Source organism: Lytechinus pictus, chromosome 5 (assembly GCF_037042905.1).
Source record: "Lytechinus pictus isolate F3 Inbred chromosome 5, Lp3.0, whole genome shotgun sequence".
Lineage (NCBI taxonomy): Eukaryota > Metazoa > Echinodermata > Echinoidea > Temnopleuroida > Toxopneustidae > Lytechinus > Lytechinus pictus.
In genome coordinates this window covers 40,145,671-40,164,452 of record NC_087249.1, presented here as the reverse complement: position 1 = coordinate 40,164,452, position 18,782 = coordinate 40,145,671, and the positions used below count along the sequence as shown (strand labels likewise).

At 36.3% G+C, this 18,782-nt stretch overlaps 1 protein-coding gene across 1 annotated transcript; it reads right to left on the bottom strand.

The window, feature by feature from the left end:
- Nucleotides 1–31: 31 nt before the first annotated feature.
- LOC129261424 (sushi, von Willebrand factor type A, EGF and pentraxin domain-containing protein 1-like) lies at nucleotides 32–13,706 on the bottom strand. Its single transcript, XM_054899490.2, has 11 exons — nucleotides 13,579–13,706; nucleotides 11,551–11,673; nucleotides 10,316–10,399; nucleotides 9,052–9,162; nucleotides 8,061–8,252; nucleotides 6,964–7,188; nucleotides 5,107–5,243; nucleotides 4,215–4,317; nucleotides 3,169–3,453; nucleotides 1,570–1,743; nucleotides 32–930 (listed from the first exon to the last, which is right to left on the bottom strand). Exons 1-11 carry the CDS (start codon nucleotides 13,685–13,687, stop codon nucleotides 890–892), a joined length of 1,584 nt encoding a protein of 527 aa, XP_054755465.2. The 5' UTR covers nucleotides 13,688–13,706; the 3' UTR covers nucleotides 32–889.
- Between the last annotated feature and the right edge of the window lie 5,076 nt (nucleotides 13,707–18,782).

The window sequence follows — 18,782 nt, the reverse complement described above, 5'->3', positions numbered from 1 at the left end:
TGAGACATTCAAAGACGCATTTTCATTCGTGTTCAGGGCAAAAAGAGCATTTATTCAAATTCATATCAGATTCAAATGGAGATTGAACTCAATGGTGTACTTGAGAGATAAGTGTTGCAATAATCACTTGTGAACTTAAATAATAATAATAATATTCAGTTCTTTAATTGCGCATAACACATTAACGCATGTCCCTATGCACTTGGATGAAATTAAGGAAAGAAATTAGAAAGTAAGTAAAGAGTGTTGGGCACTGAATTCATTACAAGTTAAACATACTTTTTTAGGGAAGTCTTAAACTTTTCTAAATCATTTATATTTCTCATATAATTAGGAAGTGCATTCCATAAGACGGAAGAGGCATGTGCAAATGAGTGCTCACCATATGTTTGGGAGATAAGAGTCAGTTTAATCCGGGTGAGTTGTAGGTGACTACCCGAAGGTTCCAGGTGCCGCAGAACTCCATTGAGTCAATTGCAAGTGCTTGTTAGAAGAGGCCCTGATATTGGATATGCACATGTACAGACACTTACCTTTATCATTATGGAAGGAAATCAATCAAGAATGTATTTTTTTCAAAACCTTTTTTTTAAGTAACTTTTTGGCCTACTTTACATTCTCATGCTTTGGTTCACCGAGTATGGTATTCAATCACATCCCAAAGTCTGGTCAAACCAATTATACAATACACCCATACCAATAGTTTAGCCTAGCATCTATCAATTTTTACCAATCATTAATGTTTTGATGAACAAGAAACAGAAAATGTTATAACTTCATGAATGCATGATAATGCCAAATTTACGGATAAATTCAGAATTGTTCTCTAATCTGAACGAAAATAACTCCTGTTGGCAACTGGTGATTTCCTGTACAGTGTACTTTACGATCAAGGCTGAGGTTCGGTTCCAGTGCCTTCTGCTGTAAGACCTGCATTGATGAGAAAATTGATGAAATTATTCTTCAATCAAACTTATTTATCAATTGCATTCATTCATCAAGTAAATTCATTCATCAGTTTATCTAATTTATCAATTGATTTATCAATTTAATACCTTTATCAGTTAAATTCATTTATCAATAAATCAATTTGATATTAATTAGACCTCTAATGACTTATCATTTTTTTACTAAATTCATTAATCAATTAATTCATGTATTAATTGAATTAATTTATCAGTTAGGCCTATTTTCATTCATCAATGAAATTCATTCATTAATCAAATTCGTCAATGGAATTCATTAATTAAATTCATTGATAAATCAGGCCTATATTCATTTATCAATGAAATTTATTCCTTTATTTAATGCTTTTATTAATAAGTTCATTTCATCAATCAAATCCATTCATCAATCGAATTCATCAACCAAAGACTCGGAAGGAGTCAGAATATGGGACCTGGGTGTTTCATTAAGCTGATCGCAAAGTTACGCACGACTGGAACATGATCTTAGGTCCTAACTCAATTACATAGGGATATCACTTGGCATGAGAAAGGGTTACCAGTCGTGCGTAAAGTCATTCGTATCTTACGAACAGCTTTATGAAACACCCACCGGTATTCTTACTTGTGCATTGCCCAACGTTGATGGTTCCTGTGGAGGTGGTCGTCGTCTCAGTGGGGCATGCAAGGCAGGAGATTTGGCCTTGCCTGTCCTGATAGAGACCCTGAGGACATGGCTTGCAGATGGGCTGGGTGGCTGGTCCTAGGTCAGATGAGTACATCCCTCGAGGGCAATCCACTGTCAAATTTACAAATAGCTTAGGTTCATGCTATGTTCAAGCTGTGAAACAAGCCAATCATGAGGCTAAACCAACTTGTCCGACTATCAATTTGGTCTAATTACCATTTGGTCCAACCATCACTTGGTCCAACTGTCATTTAGTCTGATGCCCAGATGGTCTAATATTCGCTTTGTCGACTTATCATTTTGCAGTTTGTCATTGAAAATTAGATTTAAAGCAGTTCCTTTAACCTTACAGACTAAGTAGGGTTAGACGAAGTATGTATGAGACAAAGTGGGTATAAAGCCCATCTCACACTGTGCGATACGATATGATGTTATTTTTTTAAGAATCACATTTTGCATTAAATATGAAATTTCCAAAAAGAAAAATTACTTTATTTGAAGTTCGGCATAATGTTAGGAATAATGAAATCATAATTTTGCTTTGATGCAAGCCCTGTTCTCAGAGTAAAGTCCAAATTGGCTTCTTGTCGCAGCCGATGATGACGTCATTACGATTTAGAATTGAATTTGCTTTTATTCCTACATTGAGCCTAGAACTACATTGAATTTTGATTTCAGTAGTCCTACTGACCTCTATCGCTAAGAATTTATTGGTTGGAATGTTCATGTCAAATGTTACGATTTCTTTGAAAATTGGATCGCAACAAATCGCATAGTGTGAGCCGGGCTAACTGTAATGAGAAAAAATATAAATGAACATAAATAGCAATAAGACCAATTGGTTACTAGATGAACTGGTTGTAGAGAAACTAGGATCGGACCATGTGGATGTAGAGCAAGTGGCAATTTAATATGGGTTGAGATAAGGGGAATCATTATCTCCATGCAGGACAGAAAGATGAGAGATTCCAAGGAAAACAGATGACAAGATGAACAAAGACAGTCACTGTGTATTTTCCTAGGAATCTCTCATTTCCCAAGGAAAGTTGATGACAAGATGGACAAAGACCAGAGTAGCTTTCGATTTTTCCTTGGAATCTCTCATCTTTCTGTATTGTACATGAATATTAATTCCCTCACCTCACCCACATTTTATTGACACTTGGTCTAAGATATACAGGAAACAAGATGGACATAGACTGTGTAGGAGGGACATAGGTGTGTCATGTAACTTGTAGTTGCTAGTTTAACATCTACCTAAGATAGCTATAAAAAAGAAATTATTTTAATGTTAGGAGGTCTCTGTTTTTTTTTTTTTTTTGGGGGGGGGGGGGAAATATTTTGAGTTGTTCCATAGGACCAAAACACACTGTGTATTAAATAATATATGCTTTATATTCACCAGTAGGGTCAGTATTACAGAGAGAAAGAAGAAAAGTAGTGTACTGAAATTTAGATATTGATTTTTTATATTAGATTCATTGAGAAATTATCTATTGACATGCAATTGGAAATAACTCTGGGATTAAACCTTACTGCATGCCACTCCTCCCAGTGCTGGGTAATCCTTCATCTCTTTCCCGGGTGCACACGGCACTGACGAGTTTCTAACAAGCGAATATGCTGTGCAGTCTGGCGCTTTTTTCGCTGGGTCCCAACGTCCATCCCGTCCGCATATGTATGTGGGCGAAGTCAGAGGACCATCAAAGAAAGAAAACCCCGATAAGCAGGTCGGTTGGCATATCTGGCCGTTGAGCCAGGCTGTGCAGAAGTGGTTGCCGTTTAGAGGACCGTTAAGGATCCCGCAATCTTCAGAAAGAGCTGCAGGTCAAACGTCAAACAATGTAACATTTTATTCCCTCAATTAGTGGGAAAACCTTGATGAGCATTTTGTAATGGAGCGTTCTTGGATGATGCAGCAGTGAAGGACACAACATTGGGAAATTAACTGTGCATCAGACCATCAAAATTATAATCCGTCACGTTTTTATGGACAAATGTTCATTGTTTGCCCTTCAACATATCTGCTTCTGGGGGGACTCTATTATGTTAGTTCCAATTACCAAGTGCTTAGGGACAGGCACTACCAAGTATGCATCAATGAATGTTACATAATACATCCACGTTACAACTTAAACATGACTTTAACGCGAAGTTGCAAGAAAGTTATGTCCCGTTGCAATTGAAGCCGAAGCCCCCAAATCACAAATACTGGCATGTTTTTAGAAAGTTGAGTTGCAATTGAATGCAAATCAACTACAAATTTTCATTTTATCAAATGACTTGTGCTTGATTTGTGGACTTATGATTGATTTGGAATCAAACGCAACTTTCGTTCAATGCCCCACAAGTCACACTCAAGTGGGTGTTTCTTAAACTGTTTGTAAATTATGAGTGACTTTACAAATGACCAGTGATCCTTTCTGAGGAGCTAAATCAACATCAGTGAAAATTTGGTGTGCATAATACTAGTATACCTCAATAAAGGAACACCAGTCATTCATAAAGTCACTCGTAACTTACAAACAGCTTTATGAAACACCCACCAGGACAACTAAATGTACAGCAAAGACACCACCTACCTTGGACAGTCGCAGACGTGGTGCAGGAAGCCGTGTTCCCACTGCTATCCGATGCAAAATATTGTACCTCGTAAGTCCCCCATGTAATACGACCTGAAGGCTCCTTAGCATACAATTAAAAAAAAAATATTGTTTTTAAAGAAGAACAGAATATTACCAATAATGAAATGAAAGATACTTTCATACAGATATTGAAATGTGTGGTTTGGTTGAATAACCTTTGAGGATACAGAGCCTGGAAATTGAACAAGATGCATGGAAATTATAAATTCTAGTTTTCTACAAAAAACCCCATATGTTGGAAAAAAGTGGAAAGTCATAGCAACGGCCGAATGGATTTCCTGCTAAAAAAAAACCAACACAGCTTATTGAAGGTGCACAAAAGGGAGGGATATGTTAATTTAATGTTGTGGTGGCAGCGGTGGGATACAATTCAACACCATCAAAATGAAGGGTGTTTAAATCATTGTGTATGGTGTCTGTTCATTTAATGGTGTGGTGGCAGCAGTGGGCTATGAATCAACACCATCATAATAAAGGGTGTTTAAATCATTGTCTGTTTTCTGTTCATCTAATGGTGTGGCAGCAGTGGGATATGAACCAACACCATCTAAATAAAGGGTGTTCAAACATTGTGTCTGGAGTCTGTTCATTTCATGGTGTGGTGGCAGCGGTGGGATAAAACCAACACCATCAAAAGAAAGGGTGTTTAAATCAATGTGTCTGGTGTCTGTTCATTTCATGGTGTGGTGGCAGAAATAGGATATGAACCAACACCATCAAAATGACACTCATAACCATATTCTATGAATCCTAATGAAGTATTTGCAGTCACATCCTGGGGCACCACCCCCGCCTAAATCTACCTTTTGTGAAACCCCTCATAACTTACGATAATCCTTGTAATGTTCACGACACCAACGTTGTCACTGAAAATAGGTTCAGGCACTTCTAGTGACGTCATGTATTGTTCTTCTGTCTTTATCGTATGTGACCGGGGACAATCCACTACTCTTGGTTTTTCTTTGTCTGAAAAGGTTTGGAAAGAAAAGACAAATTTATGAATTTTAATTCTATATATGCAAATGGGAGAATAAATCAGTTGGTTTCCATTTTTGTCTCACCTGCATAGCAGAGTGAGACTATAGGCGCCGCTTTTCCGACGGCGACGGCGGCGGCGACGGCGACGTCAACACCAAATCTTAACCTGAGGTTAAGTTTTTGAAATGACAGCATAACTTAGAAAGTATATGGACCTAGTTCATGAAACTTGGCCATAAGGTTAATCAAGTATTACTGAACATCCTGCCTGAGTTTCATGTCACATGACCAAGGTCAAAGGTCATTTAGGGTCAATGAACTTAGACCATGTTGGGGGAATCAACATCAAAATCTTAACCTAAGGTTAAGTTTTTGAAATGTCATCATAACTTAGAAAATATATGGACCTAGTTCATGAAACTTATACATAAGGTTAATCAAGTATCACTGAACATCCTGCATGAGTTTCACATCACATGACAAAGGTCAAAGGTCATTTAGGGTCAATGAACTTTGGCCGAATTGGGGGTATCTGTTGAATTACCATCATAACTTTGAAAGTTTATGGATCTGATTCATGAAACTTGGACATAATAGTAATCAAGTAATACTAAACATCCTGTGCAAGTTTCAGGTCACATGATCAAGGTCAAAGGTCATTTAGGGTCAATGAACTTTGGCCAAATTGGGGTATTTGTTGAATTACAGCCATAAATTTGAAAGTGTGTTGGTCTAGTTCATAAAACTTGGACATAATAGTAATCAAGTATCACTGAACATCCTGTGCGAGTTTCAGGTCACATGATCAAGGTCAAAGGTCATGTAAGGTCAAAGAACTTTGGCCACGTTGGGGGTATTTGTTGAATTGCCATCATATCTCTATAAGTGTATTGGTCTAGTTCATAAAACGTGGAAATAAGAGTAACCAAGTATCACTGAACATCTTGTGCGAGTTATAGTAGTTTTCAAAATCAGCACTGCTGCTATATTGAATCGCGTGATGCAGGTGAGACGGCCAGAGGCATTCCACTTGTTATATTTTCTCTTGATTGGTAAGGCAGATTTCATATTTAAAAAAATCATAAAAATAGAATATTTCAGGCATTATTTAGGGTGGGGGAACATAAAATACTTGTTTAGGTTCCTCTTTGAGATCGGAGCAAGATGTCCTCCTTGTAAATGACAGTACCCCCCCCCATACTTATATTCCTTTTTATTACTTGCCAGCTTGAAAACATGCAGTGACGCTCGATCCTGAAGAGGTACTATGGCAAAGTGGTCTAAGGGCTTGGTTACGACATCTTGGCTAAGGCATCAGGGGCGGATCCAGGATTTTCCAAAGGGGGAGGGTGGGGGCATTTTGTAAAGCAACAAAAAAAAGGTCTTCAGTACTAAAACTTTGTCATTTTTCTAGGAAAAATTTGACAAGCAAAAAAAAAGGTTTTCACTTGCCTATGTATGATATATTCTTGATATAATATTTCCCCTAAAAACATTTTTGATCCTCACAAAGAGGTGGGGGGCACTTGCCGGATGTGCCCCTACCTGGATCCGCCTATGGACGCCTCTTATATCATTCAAGAGATGAATGAAAATGCTTTCAGCAATATTTGTATCAATGTATGCACGTCTTGTTTAAAAATATAGAATAAATTGGGAAAAAATGAAACAATCATTCACGGTACAGATATGTTAGAAAACACTTTACCTATGACAGTCACCATCATTGTGCAAGATGCCCGAGTTAGATGGTCAATCGAGTAGGCTGTAAAAGTGACCGTGGTTTGACCAACCCCAAACAGCTGACCAGTCACTGAATGGGTGGCATTGATCATGTCCAAAAGATGGTCAGGTTCTGGAAGGTCAATGGTCATCTCAGAGTCACCGCGGGGTAAGCGAGCCGTGACGTCATCGGGGCATCGTATTAGAGCATCTTTTTGGAGATGAGAAAATATAGATTTATTTATACTTATAATAATAATGATAATAATAATAAAGTGATACTTTCATTGTAAAAATATTTATTATTTTATAATATTTATTATTGTTATTTGATATCTTTTATTTACCCACAGTAACTCTTAGCTGGAAGCTATTCTTCCGGCGGGCCCTGCATAACATGTTATTGTTATTATTACCCCTCTCCATTTTCATGCGTCGAGTGCCTGACAAAAAGGCAGAAGGTCCCATTTTTATAAGTCTTTGGTATGACTCTGCCGGGGTCGAACCCATGACCTACGTTCATGAGGCGGACGCTCTACCACTGAGCCACCATGTCCGGTCCCAATAGCACATGTATAGCAGCACGTAAGCAATTAAAACTTCTCTATGCGCCGTACACTTACATACAGCAAAATTAGACATTGTGATTGATATACTGGACACCGTGTGAACAATAAAAAAGTTATCAAGTTGATTACCCCTTTCTAGGGTTACAACTTGAAGATATTGTAAGTGGATAAAAGTTGAGAGGAAAAAACTTTACTAACGTTGTTGTCGTCATTTATATTCTTCCTTTTTTTTTTTCATTTATCGTCCCTCCAGTTCATTCTCAATCTATCAATGAGAGGCACATTGACAACAGAAATGTATTTTTTGTTATTTAGGTTACCAATTGAATCAGTTGTTACCAGTTGAAACCAATTTATCTTTCCATTAAACAAAAAATAAACTTTTAAGTTGCTGAATATCAATCGGTTGAAACCTGTTAGAACCAGATATAAAAATTCAAACTTTTTGTTTACTGAACAAAAGAAAACATAGTTTAAGAAAGAGATAAATGAATTCATTCTACTTTCTACTTACCTCTTGAGCAGAGGGGGGCCCTGTTCGACCACACCCCTTTTTTATTGCACCTCAGATTACCCCGTCCTAGCAAGTTGAATCCGCTACTACACGAAAAGCGGCAAACAGATCCCGACGAACTGGGGCCCAGACGGCAACCCTCCGGGGTAACTTGACCATTCTCAGGCACTGGGAGCGTTGAGCACTGTATTCCTTTAAAATGAAAATTTAATTTTTCATAGTAAAAATGCTCCATACAACCAAAGGTCTGTTTCACAAAGACGTACAACTATTGTAACTTTGCCATCATTTTAACTACATGTACTATGATCCTTGATTTTGATTGGCCATAGAGATGAGGTCAAAAAATGATCATCCCTCTTCTAATAACAAATGCTTCCAGTATTCTTGGCTTCAAATATTCCCTTAAAACATACCTCTCCTTCAATAATTCATTTTTCTATTTTAATATAATTATTTTCATTCTTTGTACGTGTTATTTTACTTGTTGTTTCTAGCGCCTTAAAAATCTAATTGAACTGACTTCTTTTTTTTTCTTCTTCTCTTTACCTTCTTTTTCTTCTTCTCGATCTTCTTCTCCTTCTTCATCATCTTATTCTTCTTTTTATACTTCCTAATCATCATCATCATATTATTATTATTATTCTCCGTCTTTTTCTTCTTCTTCCTCTCCTTCTTATTCTTTTTTTTTCTACGTCCTCTGTTTCTTCTTCTTCTTCTCCTTCTTTACCATCTTATTCTTCTCTTTATAGTTCTTCATCATCATCATCATATTATTATTATTCTCCTTTTTCTTCTTCCTCTTTTCCTGCTTCTTTTTCTTGTTCTTTTTTCTACGTCTTCTGTTAATTCTTCTTTTTCTTCTTCTTCTTCTTGGTCTTCTTCATCATCTTCTTCTTTTTAATATTATTACCATTATAATATTTATAATACTAGTAATTATTATTATCATTTGATTGTAATCCAGTTTAGAAATTAAAATCAATCTTACGGACACACATGGGTGAAACGCCTGACCACTGTCCACCCGAGAGACACGACAGCTCCGTCTCCCCTTTCAATCCAAATCCAGCATCACACTCGTAAGCACACGTCGATCCAACTTTATTTCGAGAGAGGATATAAAATTAATATGATTTTATCCATAATCCGTGACACTGCGAAGTAGAACACTGGACAAAAATATAGAGAAACTGTTGCAAATTTGTATTCCTATGTAACCAGTGGCGCACCAAGGAATTTGAAATTAAGGCCGGGGTGCGGAGATAGCTCATTTGAAAATAAAGGGGGCGCAAATTACAATTTTATTTGATGGTGTGTGTCCTGTGCGTCTGCTTGGATCCGCCACTGATAACCGAGCCCAATCCATTGAGGTGGATCGACACCCTATTAAGGGTTTTTGCTGATAAGAGGAAAGGGTAGTGGAAGGGGGTGGGGGGCAACAGTTCCTCCAGACTATTGAGAGCATTGGACTTGAATGTTATACTCCAATGGGGCATACTTATTCCAAGTCGTAACCGAATTTTAATTCAAATTGTTTTCAATCAAACTATTTTCTGGCTATCCTTTCTTTTCATCAAAATTGATATTTTCCAATAAAATTATTTTATTTTCCTTTAAAGGACAAGTCCACCCCAACAAAAAATGGATTTGAATAAAAAGAGAAAAATCCAACTAGCATAACGCTGAAAATTTCATCAAAATCGGATGTAAAATAAGTTATGATATTTTTAAGTTTCGCTTAATTTCACAAAACAGTTATATTCACATCCTTGTCGGTATGCAAATGAGGAGACTGATGACATCACTCACTATTTCTTTTGTATTTCATTACATGAAATATGAAATATTCTAATTTTTTCCGCATTGTCCTGTGGAACAAAGTTTTATTTCTCCCTGAACACGTGGAATTACCATTGTTTAACATTTTTATGGTTCAGTCAAGTTGGTCCTTATCGTCAAATCTGTAAAAATTGAAATATTGTATAATTCAAACAATAAAAAACAAAAGAAATTGTGAGTGAGTGACATCATCGATTCTCTCATTTGCATGTGACTAAATTGCGCATGTAACTATTTTGTGAAAAATAAGCGAAACTTTAAAATGTCATAACTTTCTTATTTTACATCCGATTTTAATGAAATTTTCAGCATTATGCTTGTCAGATTTTTCTCCATCAATTCAAATCAACATTTTTCTGAGGTGGACTTGACCTTTAAATATGAACCTGTGAAAAATCTTTTGCTGTACATACCAAGTATACTATTTGCACCAACGACACTACACGATACATTGACTCGACCATTAACTGGAGATATCAACGGCGGGCAAACATCAGCTGCAAGCAAAAGATTAAACATCGAAACGGATAATAAAAGACATTGTATATGAATGATTACTACAATTAATATTTACCCACAGAGTACCCACTTCAGCTAACTCAGTAAAGACATTATTTAAAAGATTTATACAACACTGTCTACTATATGAATCTTACAGTCGTTGATTAAACAGTTTAATTGAGTGTTAAAATCTCCGGGTAAAATCTTAAACAGCAAATTTTGATTTTCAATATTTAATTCTCAATAAATTAAGCATGATAGTTTAAACTGTTAAACAACTAAGTGTAAGGTTCACATAGTCTACAGCGTACTTGTATACAATTGCAAACAGTGTTTGACTGTGTTATGAACTGTTCTCCCAGCGGGTCCTACATTAAAATTATTAACAGTTATTATTCTTACCCTTTTCCGTCGTAATGAGCGCCTGTCAAGAAGGGAGTAGGACACATTTTATAAGTAATATTGGTAGGGGATCGAACCCACAACTTCTCGTTCAAGAGTCAAGCGTTTTACTTGACATTTTTTTAAACAAAAACACATGCCAGAAATATCATAACACGGAAAATATACAGTACGTAGTAAGGATACATTTAACAGAAATGACACTCAACTTTACATGTACTTGAAAAGCAAGCTTATGTTTTCATCACATTGATGGAGGTTGATTCTAAAGAACGGTAGGGAGTATTCGCAAACATCGCGATGCAGAACGCTTTCGGGAACACAAAAATGTATTGTCAAAGGCCCTTCATGACAATGATGTCGTTGCCGAGGAGTGGTGAATCGAAGCAGCAGTTAGGTCTTGGACTTTGGGCAAACGACATATTTCTAATATTTCGTCAGCACCGAAACATTGGACGAAACTTCTGTTCTGGTTCATCAATTTTCGACAAAGACCTCACAGCTTTCCATTGTGATTTGTTCTATAATAGTATAGGAAGCGTTCTGCTTCGCGGTGCGAGATAGCCATATCATTATGTGTCATAATATAACATGTGTGTATTCAAATTTGTGTTTGTATACGTATATTTTTTGTATTTTATATTTTTTGTGTAATCATATGTTTGATGTGTTGTATTTTGTGTGTGTTATACTCTGTGTGTATTCGAGGGTGTGTGTGTGTGATATGTCTCTAAACTTGGTTCACCTGTGCACGTTCTTCCGTCGCCATTGAGTGTGTATCCAGAGTTACATTCGCAGTAGAATCCTCCTTCTGTGTTGATACACAGGTGCTCACACCTGGAGCTATCGAACGAGCATTCATCCACGTCTAGAAGAAAGAAAGGAACATTAGGATTGTAAAAACGAGTAACTTGGACTTATGTTCATTGCATGTAACTTTCCCTTTGTTTTATATTGAATAAAGGTGATATACAATAAAGGCAACTTTGAATAAATCCTTGGTTTTAAAGAAAACATCAGTGGCGTAATGAGCCCCCCCCCCCATAAAAAAATCGAGGGGGCAGCTGGCGAATTGGGAATTTTTTTTAAAGCCGCCGCTGAGCGAAGAGAGGAGTAAAATCTTAGACCTTAATACTATTTTAAATAATTTTGGATTTGGAAAAAATACTCAGAAAAAGAATAATATCATATTTCACTTTTTCTTTTTTTTCTTGGCTGTGAAATTTTTAAGGAGTTCCCCATGCCCCCATGTACAATGCAAATCAGTTGGGGGGAGCATTTAGGATTATTATGGAGCTATATCAAACGAATTAATTAATCTATAATAAAGAAGGGCACATGCTGGGATTGATACTGAGAAAGTACTTTTAGAAATGTAATTGGTTTATAAGGAAGATATCGAGATATTTTTACGATTTTAAGCTCCATATTTATATTGCACATCGCACAATTATGTTCGCGCTCACCTCACGATTGGCCTACCAAATTTTGAAGCGTTATAACACTTTATGAGAACTTAATGATAAAAAAAACAAGAGACCAAGTTCTGAATCATAAAATGAATTAGAATTAATGGATAATTCATTCCTCTTCATAACTATAAAAACGAAGTCAATTCAGAATCTTAATAAGGTATTAACAATCGTACGTTTAGCTACGATTGTTAGACAATTCGGTCATTACTGCGAACTAAAGAGGTGCAATTATTTAGAATTTTGACGAAAGTATTCTGATAATCATCCAGAACCTCATATCAGATTGTTTTATTTTTTTTTATTTACTAGAGAATATTTAGAATACTGTTCACCCCAAACGGGGTCGTAGACGATTCGGAAGGTGTGCAATGACCTGATTCTCTCTTGTAAGTGTATAGTCATATTATTGCTTTGAGTGGAGTGTTGTGGCCCAGTGGATTAGTCTCCGGACGGAAGATATTGGCTTTATGATTATATTCTTGCAATTTCTAAAAGTAAATCATTGCTTTGAGCGGGAAATGAGCCGGAATCCACAGTATTTTGCCAATATATACACTGTAAAAATTGTGGTTTCAAAACTGACGCCAGTTGGTGTTAATAGAGGACCACACCCTGAGGTTTTAAAATAACATCCTAGAGATTGAACATAACACCAAAGAGTGTAACTGTAAGAACCAAAGGTGTTGTAATAACACCTATAGGTGTTAAACTAACACTGTCAATTTAACACCGGTGTAAAATAACTGGAGTGGTCCTCTATGTAAACCGGTTAACACCACAGTTTTTTCTGTGTATAATTTTATGCTAACATTCCCCACCCTTCTAAAAGGTAAAATAATGGAGATTAGGACTAGCATGTGATAAGTCCAAGTAAGTCTTCATAATAAAATGTCCTGAAAATTGTTCATACATATATCCATCAAGGTGGCGGATACAGGGCCCATTTGCATAATTAAAAGCTACTACTAATGGTAACTTTTCCATCCAATGGTAACTACCTTGGCAACGATATAATCAACAGCCAATCAAAATCAAGGATTCCATTAAAGTTACCATTGGATGGCGAAGTTAACATAATAGCAACCTTCATGCAGCGGGGTCCTGGATTATAAATAAAAGGGGCGCAGATGCAAATTTTCTCAAATCTACGTACTTTACATGTTTAATGGCTAATCCCTCCCCCCCCCCTTCCGCTTCGATCCGCCATTTGATCATAAAGGATAAGATAATCGTTTCGCAGCTAAAAAATAGATTTTTAAAAAGTCCTAAGAGTAAAAGGAATGGGGATATAGTTTTACCTGTGCATCTGTATCGATCATAAGGGTCCACTGCGTAACCTTCCATACAAGTACAGGAATAACTTCCGGGTGAGTTTCTGCATTCATGCTGGCATCCCCCATTGTTCATCAAGGCACACTCGTCTATCTCTTTATAATTGGAGTCAGACAATAAATCATATTATACTGAGTGACGGAAATTTCCTAATGAGACAGAAAATGGCGAAGACGAACTACATACAAATTCTCACTCTAGAACTCTCATCAAACTTTAAGGATGCGAAAGTTATTGTTTATTGCCATTATGAGGCTGCGATGAGTGCAAGGAATGTTCCCCGGGGAGTGGAAATTGTGCACTTTTCGTGCGGGATTGAAATGAATCCAATGACTGGGGTAATAATATGCTGTGAAGCACTTTGAGCCGTTCTGGGAAAAGCGCTATATAAAAACTAGCTATTATTATTATTATTGTTATTATTGTTATTATTATTATTATTATAGTATTATAATTATTATCATTATTATTATCCTCCCGTTTCTTCTTCGGCTTGTTGTCGTTTGTATTTATTGGTATTTGATGAAGTTTAGACTGTTTAGTTGAAATTCGTAAGACAAGAGAAACATTTCCAACATTCGTTCATATTGCGTGTGCAATAAAAAAACACATGAAGGCAATCTTGATTCACATCAGTAACGAATATTATTACAATCGTTGTATGAAAAATGTTGTCATATCCTTCAAATTTGCACATTCCATGGATGGCAGACTGGCAGTAAAAGGAGAAGGGGCCACTGCCCCGCCCTTACGGCTGGACAGAACACCGTGTAACACAGTACGTGTGATCACAGTGTGTTCACATAGTGGACTATGTGAAAATATTATTCACACTGCTAAAATGGCTCCAATTCAACAGTGTGAAGATATTTTAACAGTGTGATCACAGTGTGCGTACAGAGTGGACTATGTGAAAACATTATTCACACTATATTAAAATGGCTCAAATTCAACAGTGTGAAGATATTTTAACACTGTGAACACAGTGTGATCACAGTGAGCGTACAGAGTGGACTATGTGAAAATATTATTCACACTTTATTAAAATGGCTCCAATTCAACAGTGTGAAGATATTTTAACACTGTGAACACAGTGTGATCACAGTGAGCGTACAGAGTGGACTATGTGAAAATATTATTAACACTTTATTAAAATGGCTCAAATTCAACAGTGTGAAGATATTTTAACACTGTGAACACAGTGTGATCACAGTGAGCGTACAGAGTGGACTATGTGAAAACATTATTCACACTATATTAAAATGGCTCCAATTCAACAGTGTGAAGATATTTTAACACTGTGAACACAGTGTGATCACAGTGAGCGTACAGAGTGGACTATGTGAAAATATTATTCACACTTTATTAAAATGGCTCCAATTCAACAGTGTGAAGATATTTTAACACTGTGAACACAGTGTGATCACAGTGAGCGTACAGAGTGGACTATGTGAAAATATTATTAACACTTTATTAAAATGGCTCAAATTCAACAGTGTGAAGATATTTTAACACTGTGAACACAGTGTGATCACAGTGAGCGTACAGAGTGGACTATGTGAAAACATTATTCACACTATATTAAAATGGCTCAAATTCAACAGTGTGAAGATATTTTAACAGTGTGATCACAATGAGCGTACAGAGTGGACTATGTGAAAACATTATTCACACTATATTAAAATGGCTCAAATTCAACAGTGTGAAGATATTTTAACACTGTGAACACAGTGTGATCACAGTGAGCGTACAGAGTGGACTATGTGAAAATATTATTAACACTTTATTAAAATGGCTCCAATTCAACAGTGTGAAGATATTTTAACACTGTGAACACAGTGTGATCACAGTGAGCGTACAGAGTGGACTATGTGAAAATATTATTAACACTTTATTAAAATGGCTCCAATTCAACAGTGTGAAGATATTTTAACACTGTGAACACAGTGTGATCACAGTGAGCGTACAGAGTGGACTATGTGAAAATATTATTAACACTTTATTATTAAAATGGCTCCAATTCAACAGTGTGAAGATATTATTTTAACAGTGTGATCACAGTGAGCGTACAGAGTGGACTATGTGAAAATATTATTCACACTTTATTAAAATGGCTCAAATTCAACAGTGTGAAGATATTTTAACACTGTGAACACAGTGTGATCACAGTGAGCGTACAGAGTGGACTATGTGAAAATATTATTCACACTTTATTAAAATGGCTCCAATTCAACAGTGTGAAGATATTTTAACACTGTGAACACAGTGTGATCACAGTGAGCGTACAGAGTGGACTATGTGAAAATATTATTAACACTTTATTAAAATGGCTCAAATTCAACAGTGTGAAGATATTTTAACACTGTGAACACAGTGTGATCACAGTGAGCGTACAGAGTGGACTATGTGAAAACATTATTCACACTATATTAAAATGGCTCCAATTCAACAGTGTGAAGATATTTTAACACTGTGAACACAGTGTGATCACAGTGAGCGTACAGAGTGGACTATGTGAAAATATTATTAACACTTTATTAAAATGGCTCAAATTCAACAGTGTGAAGATATTTTAACAGTGTGATCACAGTGAGCGTACAGAGTGGACTATGTGAAAACATTATTCACACTATATTAAAATGGCTCAAATTCAACAGTGTGAAGATATTTTAACACTGTGAACACAGTGTGATCACAGTGAGCGTACAGAGTGGACTATGTGAAAATATTATTAACACTTTATTAAAATGGCTCCAATTCAACAGTGTGAAGATATTTTAACACTGTGAACACAGTGTGATCACAGTGAGCGTACAGAGTGGACTATGTGAAAATATTATTAACACTTTATTAAAATGGCTCAAATTCAACAGTGTGAAGATATTTTAACAGTGTGATCACAGTGAGCGTACAGAGTGGACTATGTGAAAATATTATTAACACTTTATTAAAATGCTCAAATTCAACAGTGTGAAGATATTTTAACACTGTGGACACAGTGTGTGTACAGAGTGGAATATGTAAAATATATTATTCACACTACAGTGCGTATCAAAAAAAAGTTTACACTTAGAAAAAATCCTGTAAAATTATACATTTGAAATATCCTGAAGATTTTTCCACATTTTAACATTGGTACAGATCCATTTAAGCAAATGACGATATAACTGTCGAAAAACATTTCCGCTTGAGTGAACACCACTTAGTTAGTGAAAAATGATTTGCGCAGAACTTTGAAATAGTTATGCGAATAAAAGTAGACCTTAATCATGAAGAACACGTGGAATTGAACTAGTAAAATTGATTTGATGATATCTTTTACCTTTTTAACTTGTTTCCTTGCCCAAAACACTTTGAAGATTGCATTGCGCCCCACCCCACTCCCCCACCCAGAGGCCATCGTGACGATATTTGCTTAGGCTTGATTTTCATTTTGTTAATCATTGTCAAGCTTGGGAAAAGTGTGGAGAAACAAGTATTAAATGAAAAATGAAATTAAAACCCATTTTGAATGATAAAAACTTTGTGAAAAAATGCTGGAGATGTCTGATATAAACTTTTGTTCAGATCCAGCTGGAACAAAAGAGGGTAAAAGATGTGATTACTAAGTGTTTAAATTTCAATTTGGGTGGCAAAATCGTTGCAAAATGCTTGAATGTATTCGTTTTATTTCGATTGATTAAAAGTGCAAGGGAAATGTATGAGAAATGTTTCGCAGGGTAAGTCTGATTTTGCCCTTTCCCCTTGACACAACGTGAAAACAAGCATTTCTGCGCAAACAGATTTCTGCGAGCTTTACAAAAATGGACAGTGCTCACTCAAGTGTAACATGCTGTCAAAACTTTTACTTTCATTGGACAGATGAGACCCAAACCAAAGATTATATGTGAAAAAAATTACCCACATGTTGTATATTTTTTTATTCCCAGGGCTTTTTCAAAGTGTAAACTTTTTTTGATACGCACTGTATATCAAAATGGCTCAAATTCAACAATGTGAAGATATTTTCACACTGTGGACACCTCGACGGTGCGGTGAAAGTCACAATGACTGTTCACAGCGTGTTCACATTGTCGACTATGTGAATACGTGATTTGACACAGTTGAAATGCTCTAGCAATGTGAAGGTGATTTCACATTGTGTTCCAGATTGTGAACATTGTGGCACACACTAATCCAGTCATTTTAACTTTTCACTTGGAACAAATTGCAACAGAATTTATTCCAATGCAAAACATTTCTTTAAGTCCATAGAAGACCATACTAAAAGTCCCAGAAAATCCGAATAGGGGAAAGTGTTCTAATTTGCATACACATAATGGTTAGTTTTGGTCATATTCGCTCATTTAGTTTACGTAGCAGACGACGCCAGTGTATACTATGTACTCAGACCCGATTGCAAATCATATCAATTCCGGACTCGTACTACTACAAACATTGGCCTCCTCAAACTATAGCTATATCATAAATATCAGTAAGCAAAGAATTATACTACAGGAACACTGTTACTATTAATTATTGAATGCATAAATTCGATTATGTTTGGACTGTATTAATTGTTTAACATGAAATGTCTAGGCACGGAAACTATCATATGCTAGTCACATAACGTTGTACACCAAATAATGACATTTTCTGCCTGCTCGATCTCAGAGTTCAAAAGAAAAATGAAATGAAGCTATTAGACCTGCCACATCCTATTATACTACTATTATACTACCGAAGTCACTTGCCCCTTTTTCCGTATTTTACCAATTCGTAGGAAAATCTGTCAATTTGGAGCCCCTGAAGAGGGAAGGGGTCGATGCGCTGAGAGACGAAACCTATTCATCTTTAAGTGGTTTCAAATAATAGAAGTGACTTTACCATATAGCAGAAATGCCTTTTGCCTTAATGGGGGGGGGTCAAAAACTGCGATTTTGTTTCAATAAAGAGGGAAAATAGGCAAAAAGGGTGGGGAGACTTCGGGAACCCCTGAGGGGTTAGGCTTTGCTGAGCAAGCACTTCTTCATATGTAGCTGATAGAGGAAAATCTACTTTTTTATATCCAAGTGGTTAAGAAACAATGAAAGAGGTTTGCTATCAGAAAAACATTTTTGCATCAATGAGGGCTCCGAATTGGTAGATTTTTCCATAAATAAGCAAAATATGGAAAAGGGGTGGGTGACTT

Coding starts and splice junctions, on each gene's coding strand:
- LOC129261424 (XM_054899490.2), bottom strand. CDS start 13,687: ATGAACAATGGGGGATGCCAGCATGAATGCAGAAACTCACCCGGAAGT. Junction 7,189..8,060: donor GGCCCCCCTCTGCTCAAGAG/GTAAGTAGAAAG, acceptor ATCTCCAAAAAG/ATGCTCTAATACGATGCCCC. Junction 4,318..5,106: donor TGAACATTACAAGGATTATC/GTAAGTTATGAG, acceptor TTGTATGCTAAG/GAGCCTTCAGGTCGTATTAC.